Source organism: Dendronephthya gigantea, unplaced genomic scaffold (assembly GCF_004324835.1).
Source record: "Dendronephthya gigantea isolate DGI-Jeju-01 unplaced genomic scaffold, DenGig_1.0 000051F, whole genome shotgun sequence".
In the NCBI taxonomy this organism is placed as follows: Eukaryota; Metazoa; Cnidaria; class Anthozoa; order Malacalcyonacea; family Nephtheidae; genus Dendronephthya; species Dendronephthya gigantea.
This window is the reverse complement of record NW_021163061.1, coordinates 1,185,798-1,205,894: the sequence shown is the minus strand read 5'-3', so window position 1 is coordinate 1,205,894 and position 20,097 is coordinate 1,185,798. Positions and strand designations below refer to the sequence as shown.

General features: G+C 38.6%; 4 protein-coding genes across 4 annotated transcripts; 2 read left to right on the top strand and 2 right to left on the bottom strand.

Annotated features, from left to right (window-relative positions):
• Positions 1-216: 216 nt before the first annotated feature.
• On the bottom strand, positions 217-4,045 carry LOC114528845 (uncharacterized protein At1g10890-like). The gene is made up of 6 exons (XM_028550562.1): positions 3,481-4,045; positions 2,674-2,837; positions 1,948-2,105; positions 1,588-1,839; positions 939-1,166; positions 217-542 (listed from the first exon to the last, which is right to left on the bottom strand). The coding sequence occupies exons 1-6, from the start codon at positions 3,651-3,653 to the stop codon at positions 303-305; spliced, it is 1,215 nt and encodes a 404-aa protein (XP_028406363.1). The 5' UTR covers positions 3,654-4,045; the 3' UTR covers positions 217-302.
• A 1,132-nt stretch (positions 4,046-5,177) lies between these two features.
• Positions 5,178-6,667, bottom strand: LOC114528846 (enoyl-[acyl-carrier-protein] reductase, mitochondrial-like). The gene is made up of 5 exons (XM_028550563.1): positions 6,507-6,667; positions 6,126-6,223; positions 5,851-5,982; positions 5,536-5,685; positions 5,178-5,456 (listed from the first exon to the last, which is right to left on the bottom strand). Exons 1-5 carry the CDS (start codon positions 6,653-6,655, stop codon positions 5,350-5,352), a joined length of 636 nt encoding a protein of 211 aa, XP_028406364.1. The 5' UTR covers positions 6,656-6,667; the 3' UTR covers positions 5,178-5,349.
• Positions 6,668-6,716: 49 nt separating this feature from the next.
• Positions 6,717-19,460, top strand: LOC114528735 (regulator of G-protein signaling 22-like). The gene is made up of 21 exons (XM_028550417.1): positions 6,717-6,852; positions 7,068-7,099; positions 7,185-7,247; positions 7,617-7,874; positions 8,009-9,537; positions 9,609-9,755; positions 9,832-10,195; positions 10,294-10,445; positions 10,576-10,720; positions 10,800-10,901; positions 11,032-11,226; positions 11,500-11,586; positions 14,620-14,788; positions 14,911-15,077; positions 15,267-15,494; positions 15,759-15,920; positions 16,016-16,207; positions 16,301-16,542; positions 16,856-17,073; positions 17,186-17,734; positions 19,095-19,460. The coding sequence occupies exons 1-21, from the start codon at positions 6,846-6,848 to the stop codon at positions 19,304-19,306; spliced, it is 5,220 nt and encodes a 1,739-aa protein (XP_028406218.1). The 5' UTR covers positions 6,717-6,845; the 3' UTR covers positions 19,307-19,460.
• Positions 11,620-14,565, top strand: LOC114528736 (proprotein convertase subtilisin/kexin type 5-like). Its single transcript, XM_028550419.1, has 2 exons — positions 11,620-12,080; positions 12,660-14,565. The coding sequence occupies exon 2, from the start codon at positions 12,729-12,731 to the stop codon at positions 14,253-14,255; it is 1,527 nt and encodes a 508-aa protein (XP_028406220.1). The 5' UTR covers positions 11,620-12,080; positions 12,660-12,728; the 3' UTR covers positions 14,256-14,565.
• Positions 19,461-20,097: the final 637 nt, after the last annotated feature.

Genomic DNA, 20,097 nt, shown 5'->3' with positions numbered 1-20,097 from the left:
CAACAATAACAAGAGGGGAATAATTATAGTCTATCTCATTTTGGATATTTCCACTAGCCACACCAGACCTTGTGGACACTTATACATAAACGTATATTTTTATCTGAATATAAAATACTCAGTCTTTTTTCTTGCTTTATTTTATCATAAATATTAAACAAACGAGTTTTCTAATAGTAATATATACAAACATGCATGTATGCATAGATCTTGCAAACTATGAGTTAAATAAATATAAGCTAAACTTAGACTATGTTATCCTGAACTATATGCGCCTCTCGGGTGACAACATATTCACGACATCATCCTTGTGGGGTTCCTAGTGTTTTCCTCTCAGATTTCTTGAGACGAACCTCTTCCCTGTGTTGCTCTTTTGCTCTGAGCTTCTCTAGCCGTGCTTCCAGCTGTGCCTCGTGATTTTCTTTGTATTTCTCCATTTTCTGTTGAGATTTCTCGGCTTTCTTGCGAATCTCGTTCTCGATATTCTCCTCGCTGACGTGCTTCGCTCGCCTCAGTCTCTCCTCCTCCGCTTCGAATTTTTCCTGAAAACATTTGCGCGGGAAATTTTAGGCTAAATTAATATTGTGCACATCATGCATGCACGGGCGTCGTTTTCGAGCGTTTTCAAAATCGTTTTTCTCTATTTCTCTGTTTAGACGCCGTGTCTGAATGTTGAATTGAAATTGGCTTTAATTTCTATTGTAAATTGACGGTGTTTGAAACCGTTTGGGGATGAGAAGGACCGTGAAAACGCTCGGAAAGGGTACCGTGTGTACATTGCCTTAGAGGCTGGTTTTCATATGTAATTCACGCGTGAGGTCTGAGAAAAGGTTGGTTGATACATTACTTGCACAAATATTGAAAGTACATTTGAGATTACGGATGAAGTGAGCTTTGCAAGCTTAAGAATAGACTCACTATGCGCACACATGCAATACCTGGCGAGCCTTTTCTTGATTTTCCAGAAGCTCCTTGGCCGTTAAAAATTTCTGCTGTGTTTTTTCTTCGAGATCTTTCGAACGATTCTGCTGTATTTCCTCGCGAATATTTTTCGCAATTTCAATCTTCTTAAACCTCGCTTTTTGCTGTTCTTTTATCCCCTTGATTATCGCTTCACGTTTCTCGCTGGAAACTTCCGTCTTCACCGTGATTTTCTCCTCTGTGGACTAGCAATACAACCCACCCTCTCTTAGTGCCGCCTGCATGCCATTAGACACAGAAAGATTGACCTACTATCGCACATGCTCCGGGCGGGCAAATTACCCCCCCCCCCACGGGCAAATTGAGTCAATGGAAAAAGAAATAGCTGTGTAGGACAATAAGGGCGACCTAGAAAATATAAGGCGAGTTTATACGAGAGAAATTTCCCTGCTTGTTTCACAGCATTGTGTTTTTCACTTGCAAAATTTACGCATTAGAAACAATAGATAATCAGTTGAGATGCGTCATTATCTATTGATTTAAAAAACATCGCATCAATTGTGGTATAACAGCATCAAAAGTCGTAGAACAAATTTCTGCCTAAAATGGTGATATAGTGGTTATATAACGATGCACCCTTGCCAGCAGCCTCATCAGTCATCCTACCTTGACAAGCTTCTCTTCTTTCTCGTGAGCATGTTGTAACACATCTTTAAAACGTTCTTGCTTCGCTTGTCGTTGTTTCTCCAGCTCTAATCTGGCCGCTTCTTGCTTTGCTTCAACCGTCTTTCGTTTCTCCTCCAGTTTTACGGCGACCAGCTTCGTCTTTTGCTCCACTATCTCGCTGCGAACGTGATGCACTTGCTTCACGTGTTCGATTTCCGTTGTGATTCTATGTCGTCTCTCGCTCACGAGGATCTACATCAAAAGTTTCAACTATTTTAGCACAAACCTCGGTCAAACTAGACGTCGGAAGTTCCACGAAAGTTTAAGAAAGTCACAAGTAAATCAGGTTGGAGAACTAACCTGTCTTCTATGAGCAGCATCGCCTAGTTTCTTCTCGACAATTTCCTTGGAGATTTCTTTCGCGGGCGACTCAATATTTGGTTTCTTTTCTGGCTCAAGGGCAGGTTTTATGACTACTTCATATGCCACACCATCTTTCACTTCTTTCGCGTTCGTCACTGAAGAGAAAAACAAAGGTTGACACGATTTATTGACAAAGAAAAAAGTTGATAAAATTTTGACGTCACTCCTCGGTCGGACATGTATATAGGGCCGTCTTTTTAACGCTACTATCTTAATAAATCAAATTAATTTGATTTCCTAAAGGTTAACGACTTTTCACGGGTCGAAAAACAATGAGATTTTCAATGAAAATGGGACAATTTTGATCACTGGATCATGACTGAGTGTTATATTAAATATGCATAACAGCGATATTTTCAAAACAAACAAAAGACAATCGGGGTTACTCTGAACTAATCATGACATGGGAAACAATGAGGATTTCAAAACAACGTAGTGAAGGAACAAAAGAAAGTTATCTTCAAAAGATCATGACTGGACGATACGAAGTCGAAGAACAGCGAGATTTCCCAAATTACTAGCTCATCAACCGTGAGATTGGGCCACGTTACAATTCAACACTTATTGCCAGCCATTATCTTATATTTTAGCGTAAGAATACCAGTATATATTGGGTATAAACTACATCTAAACTAAGCATTTCAGCAGGCAATCTCTCCATACCTAATTCCTGAATTTTTTCATCGTCATTCTGTGTGTGGACAATATCACCGTCATTGTGCGATGTTGCTTCTTTTTCCACCGGCAAAGCTGCTTCCATTTTATCTTGATTAATAATCGTTTCCGTGGCTTGCTGATCAGAAACAGCTAAGGTTTTTTTTGTTTTACTATAAAGAGGATAAAATGACTTAATACACCAATAAAACTTCATTTCTGAATCACTACAAACACCATGCATTACCATTCAACAGAACAGTCAGACTGGGTTCATTTTAACACAACCTAGCGGCTGTTTTTAGGCTGGTAGATTGTGTCGAAACAACAATTCCTGTATTTCATTGTAAGTCCAAATCATTTTATTTGTTTACGATGCTATACAATATGATAGAAAAGCGTTATCCAAGGTACAGCGAACGATATGCAATTTAGAAGAAACGGTTGAATTGTCGCAAACATGCAAAACAACAACATCGTGGTTGAATTTGTAGAGTTTTTTTTCCAGCTCAGTATTTTACTTTTCCTGGCAGTCGACTTTTCACGATAAGTACAACAAAGCCCTGAATGAATACCACATAAAATATCACATCATTTTATTTAACAAAAGAATACTTAAAACAGATTAAACGCCCAAGATTAAACAATCTGTACCGTCTTTGATATAGACAAACTTGGTATCAAGCCTTCCGCTTGGTCAAAAGAACGCTTTTAAAACGAGGATAACAACTTTATAAGACAAACTATCGCACACCTTACCAAAAACGTTATCTCTTGAGGATATAAACGTAAGAAAATAGTCGAAAATTCTCTCACCTTTGGCGTTTCCCCATGAAGTTCAGTTGAAAATGGCTGACCAGCTCTTTAAAAATCACGAATACCAAAATGATTTCATAAAAGCCGCGTGGATTGGTCACGTGCAAAATACAGCCACGTTGATTGGTTGAAATCTTCCAGGAGACATTCAATGGGCATTGATTAAAATTCATTGGTTAATTAAAAAATTTTATCACAAATAGCGCACGTTCCAGGCTAAACACAGGAAAAGGTAAAACGCTGCAGGGTGTATTGAAAGACGAGGACAAAATAAATATAGGGACAAATCTATGCACTTCATGAACATCTAGTTAATCCCCATAGATCTAGCGTTAGCCCTGATAACAACAGGCGGGTGTTAATAAAATTATTCACATTCAGGATTCCAAACTAATTAACTAATTAGAGTACAATCATTTCTTGGACAAACGATTCATATTTCGAAAAATATTTCCAAGAAGCGAGCCTGGTGAGATACTCCTTTTTAACAAACAAAGTCAAATAGTTTTTTTAGACATTTGTCTGTCATTTTAGTTTCTACCGCTATACCCATTAAACATTTTCATCTTTGTCATAATTGCATTAGGAACAGCGACTTTTTTGTGAAAGATGAAAGAGAATTCTGTAACGCGTTTGAATAATCGTTCAGTTGATATGTCTCGTAATCCGGAGGTGTTAAATCTCCAGATGTTGCCATCTGACATAAATCTTCGAGCATCGCCGCTCTCTTTGGACCTAAAAGAAAAAAAAATTACCAATAAAGAAAAAACTATATTAAAAAGTCAACGTCTTCTATTTCTCTATAACTAAACCCCCCCCCCCGGGTTTTAAAACTTTAGGGGGGGTGATGACACATGAATGTAGGTGATTGCTGAAGGAGAGACCACGCACTTCACATGCAAACGAGTCATTAGAACTCACATATAATATCAAAACCTGAATTACTGTTGAAACTTACTCTCGGAGTTTCGTTCATTCCATTTCGTCATCCAAAAACCACGCAATTTAACGTCTTTGAAAATAAACGCACTCTATTGGAGAAGAAAAGTCATTTTTACCCAACTAAATCATTTTAAAAAAAATATGATGATTGAACTGGGTTAATTCCGTAGCACATGACTGAGATGCAATTTTGATGAAAAACTAACCGTAGGGATGGTAATTGGTTTCCGAGACATTCCACCATAAGTGACCATCGTTCCTCTTTCACTGATAAAATACAAGAAAGCTCAGTTAACCAGGAGAACACCAGACGTGATATACAGAGGAATGCCAGACAATTAATTCATGCAGGAATGGCGTAAATGATATATATTTAAGCTATATGCCTTTGCTTCCAAATCTTACCTTAAATATCGTATTAATTGAGTTGAACTTTTCCCTCCGACACAGTTTAGAGCCAATCTTGGAGCCTTGTGATGCTATGTGAAAATGGTGAGCAAGATGAAGCATTTTCATGGACATATATTAGGATTCATGACCTGGTCAAACCGCGAGAACAAGAGTTGCATGAGAGTTGACTGGATATTACCACACGTAACAGTCAAACGAGGGAAAACTCTCGTCAACTCTCATGATCTGCTCAAACAAGAACAAGAGTTGCACGAGAGTTGCCTGGATATTACCACACGTAACAGTCAACATAAAAACTTAGCTGATCAAGTCCACAGTATAAATCTACCTTCAAAATTTCCTTTATCCTATTTGCGTTCTGAAATTCGTCTTCTGTAAAGACGTAGTTTGCCCCAAGTGACGTTAAATTTTGTTTTAACTCCTCAATATTTTCTCTGTGTCCAGAAAACAAACATTGTAAGCAATTCCTTAGCTAAATACGATGCAGAATAACGAAAGAAAATGAGGAGAGATTATTTACCGATCTCTGACAATGTTTACTGAAGTGATGCCCCAAGATGCAGCAAGTTGTATAACAGACTGCCCTACACCGCTGTTAGCACCATTTTGCAGAATTACATCACCTGTGATCAAATATTGTTTAAAGTATTTGCAAGTAAACATCTCTGAAACAACATCAAACCACATGGACATTAGGATTACCTCGCTGTAAACGTTCAAAGTCTTTGAGCATTCTGTAAGCCGTGCAGGGGTTGACAGAGAGCATAGCTGCGACTTCTATTTGTAGACCTTCTTTATATGGGATCTTTAAAACATCCTTCTTATTCAAAACCTTCTTCTCTGACCAACACCCTGGAGATATTCATTATTAGAATCAGAAATTTCTGTCCAGCACTTCTTTCAAAAGAAATTCTGCTCTTCAATGTGCCATCACAAGTACAAAAAATGCTTTAATTCAGGTATTAAAATGCTGGGTTAATTATGGAGCTATGTAAAATGTATGGTTGTTACGATTACCAAGTCCTGAATCAGCCATTAGTACCCAGTCTCCAACATTAATGTTCTCTACTCGGCTACCAACAGCTATAACTTCACCAACACCTTCGTTACCACCAACCGCAGGCAAGCAAGGCTTGATGGGATATGTTCCTGAGGGAATTAGAGATGATAACTGAACCAATGGACAATATATGACTCTTTGTCCGAAGAGACCCCTTACCCCTTGTTGTGGTGGAAATATCATGTTAGAAACACACCCTTCATTCAACCATCCCTGTCTACTGTTAAGTTACCTTGCACCATGTTGATATCTGCTGGATTTACGGGTGCAGCCAGCATTTTCAGGAACACACTTTGTTCAGTGAATTCAGGCAATTCATGATCCTGCAAACTGTCATACCATGAAATTACTACAACATTCATATACACCAACATATTGACGTATATGGTGGACATAAATGCAAACTATGCTACCCCAAACTATTCTACATAAAGAAGACTATTAGACAGGACTAAACTCTGTGAAAAACTCCCATGCAAAAATCACAAAGCCGTTGTTCACGAAGGCCCACTTCTGATAGTCTTCTATAGTCAGAGCATGTGCATTCCATATGATATGGTGCACTCCTATGGTGCACCCTAACTCTGTCATTGTAAAAACTAATTGTTTATACCTGATAACTTTGGTAGGATCGCCATATTCTTTATAAACTAAAGCTTTGCATGTTCGTGGTATGTTAACTGCAGAGGAATAGCATGTTTTCCAAATATACTTCTTATAAAACCGCACACCATAGCTCAGGAACCTTGCAGGAATCGCCATTTTTCATCGTCTTTCGAGCGATGTGAAATAACGGTTGACTTGACAACAACGAAATGTAAATATTTACAAAATGTTACAATCGAAGGAAAACAAATCATAAAAACAACCACTTTATATTAGGATTGATCGCGGTTAAAATAATGATCTCCAGCGAGTAATGAATGGCTCTTTCTGAAAACGACAAGGAAAGATGGAAGGTAGGCTTTTTATCTTTTCCCTTTATTCTGAAATTATACAGCTATCGATCCTCCGATATGGCGATATAAAGGATGCAATTGATGCAAAAGCTGTGCAAACAATGTAGGCTCGAAAATAGGCTTTTTTAATAAAATACTTGCTATAACTGCGGTAGGATTCTGTGGCTGAACGGTTTATTAACGTAATGTTTTCAAACGTACTGTATCTGTTTCAGATTTTCCATCAGAGCTGACCAAAGATAATCTGGTAAGAGTCACGTGCACTGGTTATATGCGTGTATTCATGGTAGTAAATAGAAATAATCTAATGTGTATAAATTTGCAAACCCTAGGAGGAATTTCTTCATGATGACAGTGCATTTGTTGATTATTTCAACACTTTCCTTGCTCTACCAGTAAGTATATTACTACCTGAATTAACCATTGTCGTATGTATTGCCCAGATCACCAGATGAATGCCATAATTAAGAACCAGTTGGTTATTTAGTTTGTTTACTAGTTATTCTGTCGGTCGATTTGTTGGGCTGCACATTGAATTGTTGGTAATTGTGTGGTTAGTTAACTGTACCAGTATGTTGGTTAAAGTTCCCACGGGGCTGCCTTGTCTGTAGACACAGTATTATATATGGTATAATAGTCAGTCAATCTGTAAATAAATTGTTACATGGTTATACCCATTATCAAATTACCAGGCTGTCAGATTGATTGCGGTCTGTTATAAGTTTTCTTATATACTCATTATATCATAATTATCCGATATCTAGTGTTTTCCTGAAAGGATTTTCTACAACAGAGAAAATGACTTATTGGAACAGTTCACACAAAAACTAGTGAAGGATGAAAGTGACAATGTTCAATTGAAATATGATTTATCCAGTAATAATGTACAGATCAGTTATTGTGTCACTGTTCTTGAGAGGAACAAAGCCTTGGAATGGTTGAAGAAATACAGACTACCGGAGTTCATCAAGAGTGGACTTTATGCAGAGTATAAACTATCAAAAACATTGTCAGCAGCTCAGGTAATCACAGCTTCTTCACTATCAGTGAGGTGTTTCCATGTACTCCATAGCTGTCAAATTATTGTTTTCACGATTTTGATCCTAACCTTACAATGATATTGACCAATCTATATGTTCGTACTATTTAATTTCAGGCGGTCTACATAGACACAATAAAAAACGACTTGTCAAGAGCGATTGTCAAGAGGTTTTCTAAACATGGACTTTCGAGATCTTCAGGAGATGATGCCTCATCAGGTCGCCACTCGGCTTCTGAACAAAGTGAAGATGTTTTTGATGAGTTTGAAATAACGAGTGATTCCTTACGCCCCTCAACTACGGTAGAAAATAGCGAAATACGAGATCCTACAAATGGAGAAGGCTTTGCAACGAAAATCACAAGTGGAGTGGAATCAGAATATCCAAGAAGTATTTCCGAGAATTTCGGGCAATCTTTCCCGCCAATAATTGTTAATAAATTGGAGAGAATGTCTGTTCAAAGTACCGGAGATAAAGCGAATGAATCAAGTGAAGTTTCGGAGAATTTTATTGGGTCGAGTTCAAATACTACGGGAGAATCGAGACTTTTTGTCAACAAAGAGGATGATGGAGACGCCAGTTTGGATCAACCAAAAAGCAACGTTGATACATCTTGGTATGATGACGTTATGTCTGATGACGTCATGTCTGATGACGTCGTGGTCGATGACGTCATAGTTGGTAAAGTTACAGACGATAACGCTCATACATACAAAAGTGTTATCTCTAGACATGAAGGTAATGTACTTGACACAAAGGAAAAACCTTTGATGATTATCGTGACAAGCGCTGATGACACTACTGATGGACAGCTGAAAGAATCCTTGGGCGCAGACGAAGATCTCAAAGACAAAACTGAACAATGCAGGTGTTTTCAGAATAGTGAAAGGGTAGAAAATAATAGTAGAAACCTTTGCTTTCAAGAGCAAACAAACGCTACTGATATGGAGAGAACTAACACGGATTCGACACAAGAGAATGGCGTTGCATATAACAATAGAAATATACCAAATACTAGGGAGGATAGTTCTGAAAATATAACAGTTGACGAGGATAGTCTAGCATGGGAGAACAGTTCATTTCTTTTAAAAACACCATCGCCAGTTTTGAATATAATTGAACAAGATATAGTAGCTATTGATAGGAGTAATGATGTAAGAATGAAGGAACCAAACGGCGATGAAAACGCTTCCCTCGAGGCAAAAGAGTTTGTCATTGACACACTTGATGTAACATTGCAAAATAATGTTGTTCATAACTCAGAAATCCAGGAAACTACAGACGCCGCTACGATGGTCAATTTAGAAAATTTGCACCCTGATACGAAACTTTCAATGGTGGATGATCAGACGTCAATTATTTTAGACGATAAAAGTGGATCATATAAATCACTAGATAAGCCTTTGATAGAGCGTACTCGTTCCCAAAGTTCCATCGCAAGCAGCGATATTTCGGTTAGCAGAAAATCCAGTTTTGCAGATGATGAAAGAGATGAAATATTGGAGAACGAAGCGAGCCTTGCTTCCAAAGCAGGAATGGATAAATTCAAAGAATTTCTCGTCAACACGAAAGGTGAAGCCTTGTTGTTGCTCTGGTTGCAAGTTGAAACGTGGAAAAACCTCGGGAGTGAGGGAAACAAAGTGAGGTAAGTTTCAGTAACGCTGTGGAATTTCAGAAGTGTTAGAGGATCATTGTAATATTTGTGTTTTTATTCAGATTACTTCAAGATATCAAAGAACAGTTTCTCCGCAATGGGTCGCCATTAGAGTTACCAGAAGAAATAAAGAAACGAACAGGGAAATATTTCACAAGTGATTTGAATGAAACACAAAGGGTTATAACAGAACCTTTGCGGTGTTATTGGTGAGATCTGCCTTGGCTACATATTATCATACATTATCCTCATGTGTACTATCATTCACCCTCTCAATTACCCTAGGTGTCCTAGATTTACCCTGCATCATTTGAAATCGCAAACATCAGACAAACATGGAGCCAAACCTGGTCCAAAATCCATCAGGACTGCTGTCCAACCAAGCACCAGTCCCTACCATCTAGTAAGACCTCACTCCAGTTCTCCACGCCTGACCGCGCACACGAGTGATCCACATCACGAGGGTGTTCCACGCGAAAGCCCACCACAGGCGAGTACCTCGCGTCTTAAATTAAACACGAGTTCTCCACGAGTCACTCCGAGTCTCTCTCGCGGGAAAGATGAGAAACCCCACGCGAGATCAAAGTCGGCTCAGAGTCGAATTATAACCACGCCATGCCACACGAACGCTGGTAAAAAGCAACTCGAGGTAATGACACTGATCTCAAAATAAACCAGAAGTATTTTCACGAGGGTTTCTTTGAAGGCTTAAACGAAATAACAGAGAACTTTCATTTTTTTTCACAGCTCTACGCGACTCCTCAGCTATCACAGTACGGTTATCAGAAAGGTCCAGTTAGTGTGTTTCCACCTTGCAACGATCAGGAATATCTCTCGTCCGTCAGATTAATCATTAACCCAAGGTGTAAGCCACAAGCACGCACGGCTTGGCCAGTTAGGTGAATATCCCGCCTTTTTTGACGGTCACTGAGAGTAGTTTTCAAGCATGTTTCCTCAGTAGAGTTCTTCATCATGGTTCTCACTTTGTTGGGGAAACAATTTCTTAACTACTTTTGTTTTCGTTTAAAGGCAAGAAGATGGCAGAAACACCGATGATAATTTCTTCAATTACCAAAGAGAAAATGGTTTTCACGAATCATTGTTTGAGAGCTTGACGTACCAGAACGAATCTGGATGCTTCTTCAGGAAATATGTTTCCAAGCAAAATAACCAAGTATGTTTTAAACCAACCTTTTGTTGCTAAAGTTTTGATAAAGGATTTAAAAATAATGCCAAATTCTTGTTATACGTAGTTGTGGTTGAATTGTCTGTCGTTTTGGCAAGCTGTCATGGACTACACGGCGTTATTTGAAAACGATACGTTAAATCCTGCAGACATCTTGAGGAAAGCACAGGTTTGTTTTGAATGGTTTCTTTTAAGATGTGGTTATGTATCGAGGACTAACGTTCAATGAGATCTTCAAGAGAATATACGACAAAGAAATATATCTTTTAACAAAATTAACCGGCGGAATATCTTTGCAGTGGATCTACGCCAGATTTATAACGTCAGGCAGTGTCAGTGATATCAGGCTGGATTGGAAAACCCAAGATGATATTCGGAGTAGATTGGATCCACCATTTGAAGAGCTTTTCGACTGCGTTGAGGATCACGTGCTGGCGTGCCTCAAAGAACCATGGGATAGCTTATGCCGCGACGAACGACGGGAATATAACATGGTAACCGGGAACATGGGATATATAATTAATATCAATAAATTATTTATACTTTTTGTACGTTTTTTTCCCATTTCAATGGCCACCTGTACCTGTCTCGACTAACCCTGCAGAAGTTTACTGCGGGTGGCCTCCACTTCACCTGTAAATTATTGATTTATCAGACGAAAATCAACAAACCATTCATAGTCTCATCCATTCCATCAAACTAATACTCTAAAACTCGTCGTTTAAAAGTGCTCAAATGCAATAAATATTTCGTCTTTTTTTAACAAGATTCCTAAGAAAGAAACTGTCCGTTATCTGGATGTAAAACTGAAGCGAATACAAGGACGAAGTAGAAATCCTTTTATGCAGGAAGAGGCAAGTGCATTCATCATTGCATGAGGGAATTGAGAATTGGGAAAGATATTGTTTCTTTGTTGAACTGTTCTTGTTAATGCCTCACATCTGGAGGCAGGGAATTTTGAAGGTGAACCTACTTTCATATGAAAGTTTTCAGTTCGCATTGCCTAACAAATGTGTGGGATATCTTGCGGTGCATAGATGATTTGTCTGGCATTGTGGGATACATTACTATCTAGCATTCCAAGGTCAATGACTTTCCTTCCAGACCTGAAGGAAATTTCCTTGAAAATGACCACCATTACAGGGATTAGTCTTAATAGAATATATTAATATGCATTATTTACAAAAGTTCTTTGCTTCTCTTTTTTGTCATTACCATCCCCTATGAGGACAGTCTTATGCAAATAAGTTGTGGAAACGCTGTTCCAGAATCCAGACAGCTGTCCAATTTTTCACAATAAAACCTGAACCTAAAGAGTTAAGACCCTTAACCGGATGACAGATCAAAGGTAATGTCGAGCTGGCAACTTGCATCTTGCGTGTAGAACAGTTGGCGGTTGTTTGATGTGGGATATCTTTTACCACAGTAATATAAACTCTCGATGATAAATTAATTGCCATTATTCATCAGTCGTCTGGTGGAATTGGATAGCTTGCTATCTCGACCACATTCCAATTTCAAAACTGCTAGGTTTGGAAGAGACTGCCAGATATACGTTCTCTCTAAAGTCTAAACCATTTCAAATACTCTTTTATCGCAACGCTTTTTTTGCGCAGAAAACCAAGGATGAGACCTTGATTGTCCTTTGTCCACCAGTGGCGTAGCCAGCCTGACGATTTCTCATGCTATGCAAATTTCAAGTCATTAAAATTATTAAATTCTTTAGAAATTTATTGTTTTCACAGTCAATGAACACCAAAATATTAGTATAGCGGGACAAATCGTCAGGCAGGCTACGCTATATACTGTGAGACCTTCATTGTCCTTTATCGACTATACTGCAACTACACTACTCTGTAGAATGCGGAAGTTTTAGCGAGTCTATCATCACCAACAAAGTCACACAAAGAATGTAATGTTCCTGTAGAGAGGATGACCCTGATACAGCTGTGCACTTCCTTGGTCATTCCACATCGCACTTGGACTCGATACAACGATGAAGTCTTTCGTGTTTTTGCTAAGTTTGATTCTAATCGAGCAAGCTTATTCTTTGGATTGTCCTGCTGGATCTTACCGCCGAAGATTCTTCTGGAAACAATCATGCAAGACCTGCCCGACTGGTAGTTATTGTCCTGGAGATAACACACGGCAAAGATGCGAGTCAGGGTATTATGCAGATACTCGAGGAAGTACATCTTGCACAATATGTCCAGTCGGTCACAGTTGTTTCTTTAAATCCAGAATGCCAAGAGAATGTCCTAAAGGACGATATCAAGACGAAAGAGGACAAAGATATTGCAAACGGTGCCAACGTGGTGAATTTAACGATCGAATTGGTCGCTCAACAAGGTGTGAACAGTGCCCGTTGGGCCATGTTTGTTTCTCTACGACCACTGCGCCAAGAAAATGTCCCATAGGATACTACAAGGACCAAAGAGGACAAAGATATTGTAAGGAATGTAACAGGGGCGAGTACAGCATTCAAACTGGTCGTTCAACAAAGTGTGATATTTGTCCCGTTGGTCATAGCTGTTACTCAAAGACTGACCTACCGATAAAATGTTCAAAAGGGCAGTATCAGGACGAGCAGGGACAAAGATATTGCAAATCGTGTCTGCCTGGCGAATACAGCATTCAAATTGGACGTTCAACAAAGTGTGATATTTGTCCTGCAGGTCATAGTTGTTTCACTACGACAGCCCTGCCGACAAAATGTCCCAGAGGAAGATATCAAGACCAGACCGGACAAGTTAATTGCAAACTGTGCAGCCAGGGATTTAATATGGAATGTCTTTTTTGTTTATATGGGATGTTTTGTCCAAACAAAGATACTCTTGTGAAAAGCGAGATTCAGAATGCAGTGAAGTACGCAGCCGAGGCTTACAGTGAAAACCTCCAGGATGATTCTGTATTAAGAAACAATAGTGATAACAAAATCCGTGGTTTTGTGAAATATCATAACGAGGCAATCATTGTATCATTTCGCGGCAGTGTCAAAGACGACGACAATGATACGATAAGCAACCGCGAGTTCAGGAGACGCGATTATCGATCCACGGGTTGCAGCGAATGCGAGGTACACACTGGATTTAGCAAATCTTACCATTCTGTGAAAGAGCAGATGAATAGCAAGGTCGGAGCTTTATCACGTCTTCATTGGAACGCGAGGCTGATCGTCACTGGGCACTCGCGTGGCGGGGCACTGGCAACCCTCGCCGCAGTTGATTTGACCAGATCTGGTTATAATACAAATCTGATAACGTACGGTTCCCCTCGAGTTGGGAACAAAAGGTTTTCAGATTATGTCAACAAAATTCTGAGAGGGCTGAATCTACGAGTGACGTACAAAAACGATGTTGTGACTGTACTTCCTCCCAAGATTAGTGGATATAGGCACGTTGGCCAGGAGATACATTACACATCTCCAAGCACGAGCTATAAATTACCTAAAAACACAGACGTTGGATATATAAGAACAAGCCGTGAAGATCACAAACTCATTAATTATCAAAAATTGCATTGAACATTTGTTTATCAAAGAATAATATACCAAGAATACTTGCATGCATAGTGATTATTATTGATATATTTTTGTACGATTAATTTTAAAAATGATTTGTCACACTATTGAATAAAAACATTAAAAACATGTACTCCGTTTCACTTGTTAATAAATAGTTCTTGCTTAAATAAAAGTCATAAAGTTTGTTTGTCATCAACGGTGGAATGTTGTTGGCGGGTGAGGATGGATTTTCAAAAAGTTCGGAGTCTCTAGTACTCTTGCAAAGAACAGACACTTTCTAGAGTCCGGGAGGGTTAGTTATAGTGTAGAAGAGTAACCATCGACTGGATATTTCCCTGGAGAATTCATTTGTTTTTCTCAACAGCTTGAAAGTCAAGATGGACGCGGACAATCACAGCAGGGAAAGTACAGCATTGAGGAAGCAAATCAGCCTTTCCCTGTGCCACACGATGGCATCAGTTTTGAAAATGTTATCAAAGATAGAAGTGAACTCGAAGGATTTCAGAAATACTTGGAAAAGAAAGATCCTAAAGGTTTGTGATTCCAGGAGTTAAATATATGAAACTATTCCTCATCAACGGCCATCTCAGTAGTCATTTCACCGCGACTTTGTGAAGTTATGTTTGAACGATTCTGGTGGTTTTTTTTTGAGCAGGTGTGATAGATTTAATGGCATGGACCGATATGGAGACGTTTCAACGAATACCAAGGACAATCGAAGACAAAAGAAATAAGAAAGCGAAAGAGATTCGTCAGGGGTACTTAAACTCCCGATATTTCTTTGGACCTGACAGTCCAGCTACTAAAGAAGCTCAGAGTTTAGTAAGTAAAGAATATGACTTGCTAGGACAATGCTGTCTCTCATGAAATCCTATCAACCCTCTCATCATCCTCTCATCATCTCTTATCAACTGTTATCAATCCTCATCAATCTCCCCAACACTTACATTAACCCTCATTAACCATCGTCAATCTTCACCAGCTCACTTTAAACAACGTTTTCCCTACCAGATCCTATCAATGAATGGTTCCCATCGTGTGATGAAGGAGCGTCCGTCATCTTCAGTCATTTCAGAATGTCAAAAATACGTACGCTGCCGAATTGAGAGACGATGGCTGGCGCTGTATAAAGCAAGCGAGGAATACAGAGAAAGACAGAATCCAAAACAAAACGTTTCCGAGGTTGTGGAAGATATCATGCTGAGAAGAAGACTGCAGAGAAGCGAGGCTGCTTGGAGGGTGAGATTTTCTTCTGCTCCAGGAAAACTTAAAGGCTTTATAAATGAAACAAGAAAAACTTGTGAAGTCTAATTCTTCCTAAGTCTAATCTTCTTTTTTGTTGTTTGATAAATCTGTAGGTGTTTGATAGAACAATAAAAAGTTATGAAGGATAGTTATTCCTATACCTCATCTTCGTTAGGTCAAAGCAGTTAGTTACCTTATGGCTACCATGCAAGCAATCAGTAAAACACCTGATATACACGCGCTCATCTTTGGTTTCAGGTTCTCAACAGCCGCTGGGTTTCCTCGTCACGTGATATTGTTGCCTTACGTCAGACTCTGAACAACCCAGAATCCTGCCTGGCCTTTAGAAAGTTTGTCGCATTGAAAGGCGATACCTATGAGAATGACGTATTGTTTTGGATTGAAATACAGAAATACAAGGTTTGAGAAACTAAAGTTTGTATTCATATTCTGCCTTTTCATAGAGTTCACGATGAATCATCTTTCTCAATCAATAACTATTTTCATGTTTACAGGATTTGTGCCACCGTCACGCTTCAGAGCAAGCAATCAAAAAGAAAATTCAAGCAATAACTGATTGTTTTATCGCATCATCGATTCCACCTGAGCTACAGGTTGATGTTCCAATTGAAATGGCCGAGAAATTGATGGAGCGTATAACCAGCAGAAATCAAAACATTGGACCATATTTATTCAGAGAAGTGCAGGTAGATTCCTAGAAACAGAAAATGGTCCTTGCTGGACTTCGAAGAAGATCCTCAGTTATACTAACTCTCTCTCTCTTTGCTTCATTTATTCAGATGACTGTATTTCGGGTTTTATTCAATATGTGGAAGGATTTCTGTAGCTTTCGCAGCTCGATTAACGACGAGAGTTTGCTGAAGGTGCTGGACAAGAGATTGCTTCAGCATCGCGCGGAGATGAAGGCAAAAAAAGAAGCTCAAGAAAGAAGGAAAATCGCGAAACAAGAGGCAGAAAGAAAGAAAAAGGAAAAAGAAGAAAAAGAGAAGAAAGAATTAAAATCAATGGAACAACTTATGAGGTTGTTTGAATCACTTCGTCACACGTTTTCATTTCTCTGAAGTTTCGAGTTATACCGAAATACTGTACATTAGAACAAATACCATACATCAACCATCTTACACAGGATTAGAACATCCCAGAATGGGTGGAATTCAGACAATTTTAAAGGTTTCATCACTAATTTTAAAAGTAAAGGAACTGCAGGAGCCCGTCTTCGTATATTAAAGAACTTTTAAAGCCTTTAGTTTCTACCAAAATTCAAAGGCACTCAACCCAACAGACAGCTGGCCGGATATGAATTTATTTATGTTTTTTCTGGTATATTTTCCTAGCTTGATGTCAGAGAATACGTCATGGGAACAGGAGGAGAATGACGTCATACTGTGGAAATACTCGAAACACATTTCAGCCACTGTTGAACCAACGTCACGTCAGAAGAAGATAAGCACGCAAGATGACGTGACGTCATTCATGGAACTAGCCAATCAGAGAAGCGTTGCGACGAAGTCAACCAATCATCTCACGAGTAGCTTAAAAAGCGAAAAGAATGGTAAGTTAAAATGTATCCCAAGTGATTTGAAATGGCGGGAAACGGCTGGAACTGGTTCCAGACCACTGCAAATCTCAAACTAAATGCGAAATTATTGGTTTTTCTCCAACAGTTTCGAAGGCGAAGCGTGTCAGTTCAGTTATGGCAGATTCAGCGGTCAGTGGATACAGCAAAGCTTCTGTGAAAGGAACAAGTTCAACCACTTCGCGGATCCCGAAAATCAGCAAATCACGACGCAGCTCTAGAGCACGTGGTATGAAAAGAAATGACGTCATGGATAGAAATAGCTCCGATAGCGAGAAACAAAATATTGCAAAGAATAAACTCTTGAAGAGCAGAGAACGAAAAAAAACTAAAAAGATCGTAGATCATGAAATACTTGAACGTCTATCCAATGTTGACAGGGAACCGACCCCCGGGGATAAAGAGGGCAGGATAAAGAGCCCTGCAATAAAAGAACCTCGGATAAAATCCCGGGGGAAAGATGCCCCCTCGGTAGATAGTACGAAGACGCTTGGGGATGAAAGTGTAGTGGTCGAGCGTCCTGGAAGTCTGAGAACCAGTGTGTTACGACGTCAATGGAATCACAGTCTTGATAGGACTAGGTCACCTGTGCCGCTGACGTCACAGTTATTGCAAGATTTCACAAATTCCCCTGAAGGTAATCTATAGGGATACAACTTACCTTAAACCTGGGAGCAAGGTTGTGTCACTACAGGAGGAAACCTAAACTAAACTAACTTTATTTATACTGGATAACTCTATCAGTCCTAAACTGTTCTTCCTAGAGATCCAGTAAGGATCATCTCTTATTGATTCAGTGTTACTACATGAGGAAACCTAAACTAAACTAACTTTATTTATACTGGATAACTCTATCAGTCCTAAACTGTTCTTCCTAGAGATCCAGTAAGGATCATCTCTTATTGATTCAGTGTTACTACAGGAGGAAACCTAACTAAACTAACTTTATTTATACTGGATAACTCTATCAGTCCTAAACTGTTCTTCCTAGAGATCCAGTAAGGATCATCTCTTATTGATTCAGTGTTACTACATGAGGAAACCTAAACTAAACTAACTTTATTTATACTGGATAACTCTATCAGTCATAAACTGTTCTTCCTAGAGATCCAGTAAGGATCATCTCTTATTGATTCAGTGTTACTACAGGAGGAAACCTAAACTAAACTAACTTTATTTATACTGGATAGCTCTATCAGTTCTAAACTGTTCTTCCTAGAGGTCCAGTAAGGATCATCTCTTATTGATCCAGTGTTACTACAGGAGGAAACCTAAACTAAACTAACTTTATTTATACTGGATAGCTCTATCAGTTCTAAACTGTTCTTCCTAGAGGTCCAGTAAGGATCATCTCTTATTGATCCAGTGTTACTACAGGAGGAAACCTAAACTAAACTAACTTTATTTATACTGGATAGCTCTATCAGTTATAAACTGTTCTTCCTAGAGGTCCAGTAAGGATCATCTCTTATTGATCCAGTGTTACTACAGGAGAAACCTAAACTAAACTAACGTTATTTATACTGGATAGCTCTATCAGTTCTAAACTGTTCTTCCTAGAGATCCAGTAAGGATCATCTCTTATTGATTCAGTGTTACTACAGGAGGAAACCTAAACTAAACTAACGTTATTTATACTGGATAGCTCTATCAGTTATAAACTGTTCTTCCTAGAGGTCCAGTAAGGATCATCTCTTATTGATCCAGTGTTACTACAGGAGGAAACCTAAACTAAACTAACTTTATTTATACTGGATAGCTCTATCAGTTCTAAACTGTTCTTCCTAGAGGTCCAGTAAGGATCATCTCTTATTGATCCAGTGTTACTACAGGAGGAAACCTAAACTAAACTAACTTTATTTATACTGGATAGCTCTATCAGTTATAAACTGTTCTTCCTAGAGGTCCAGTAAGGATCATCTCTTATTGATCCAGTGTTACTACAGGAGGAAACCTAAACTAAACCAACTTCACTCACTGTTTTTCTCTATTTCCAGGTGCTCCGCTAAACACACCATTATCATTGGGTCGTATATCAGACTCTGATGAACTTGTAGCAACAAAATCATCAGAAATTTTTCACAAAGTTCCGCAAATAACTATCAGTAAAACTTCAAAAGAGAAAAACTTGATATCCTGGAGAACTAAGCGTGCAAATCTTCGCCAAAAAGAAATGAAGCAATTTATTCCTGATGTCATAGTTAATTAAATGGAAATATTTCTATATTTTAATTTTTGAAAAGAAAAGCAAGGATTAGGCTGTTGTTTAGGAAGAAATGAAAACGAAATACAGTTAAAGACATACTGTTCTTTATTTCCCATAAATATTGACTCTTAGGAAGATTATACAATAGTTTTGAAAAATAAAATGTGACAAAAGATATCCATGGATTAAACCAGAATTCTTCAATTTGTAGAAACCATTAACACAAACATTTCAACCTAAGGAAAAGCAAAATGGATGAAGGTATTATTTTACTCCTCTACTAAAACAAATCTTCTTTTCTATAACAAGTTAATCAAATTGATCTTTTTCTAAAGAGATTTCTTTTGAGTCAACCCATGGAAGCAAGCCCCAAAGTACTTACCTATCATCAAACGGCTCTCATTCTCTTTCCATTTCCAAAGCAGCTTTTTCAGCGTTAAAATTCTTGTAATATTTTTCATATTTTCTTCTTAATGGATCGGAATAACCAAGCTTCCAGATAGCCCCGGCAATCAAACCAAAGACCGTACCAACTATAAGATCATTTCTTATCCTGGTTTGTACAAATCCTCGAAGTTGGGGAGCCATGATAGAAAATATTGTAGATCTATTAAAATTAATACGATTGTTATGCACAAATTGAGAATAGCAAAACAGAATCTCACTGCAATAGCATTGTTAAAAACGATTGGAAGAACAAAATGAAGCATTCTCAGAGTCAGATGTAAAGAAAAGGTACGACTATAAATATTGGTTGAAATTCATAATGCAGATTGCAGAACTTGCCAAAGTAT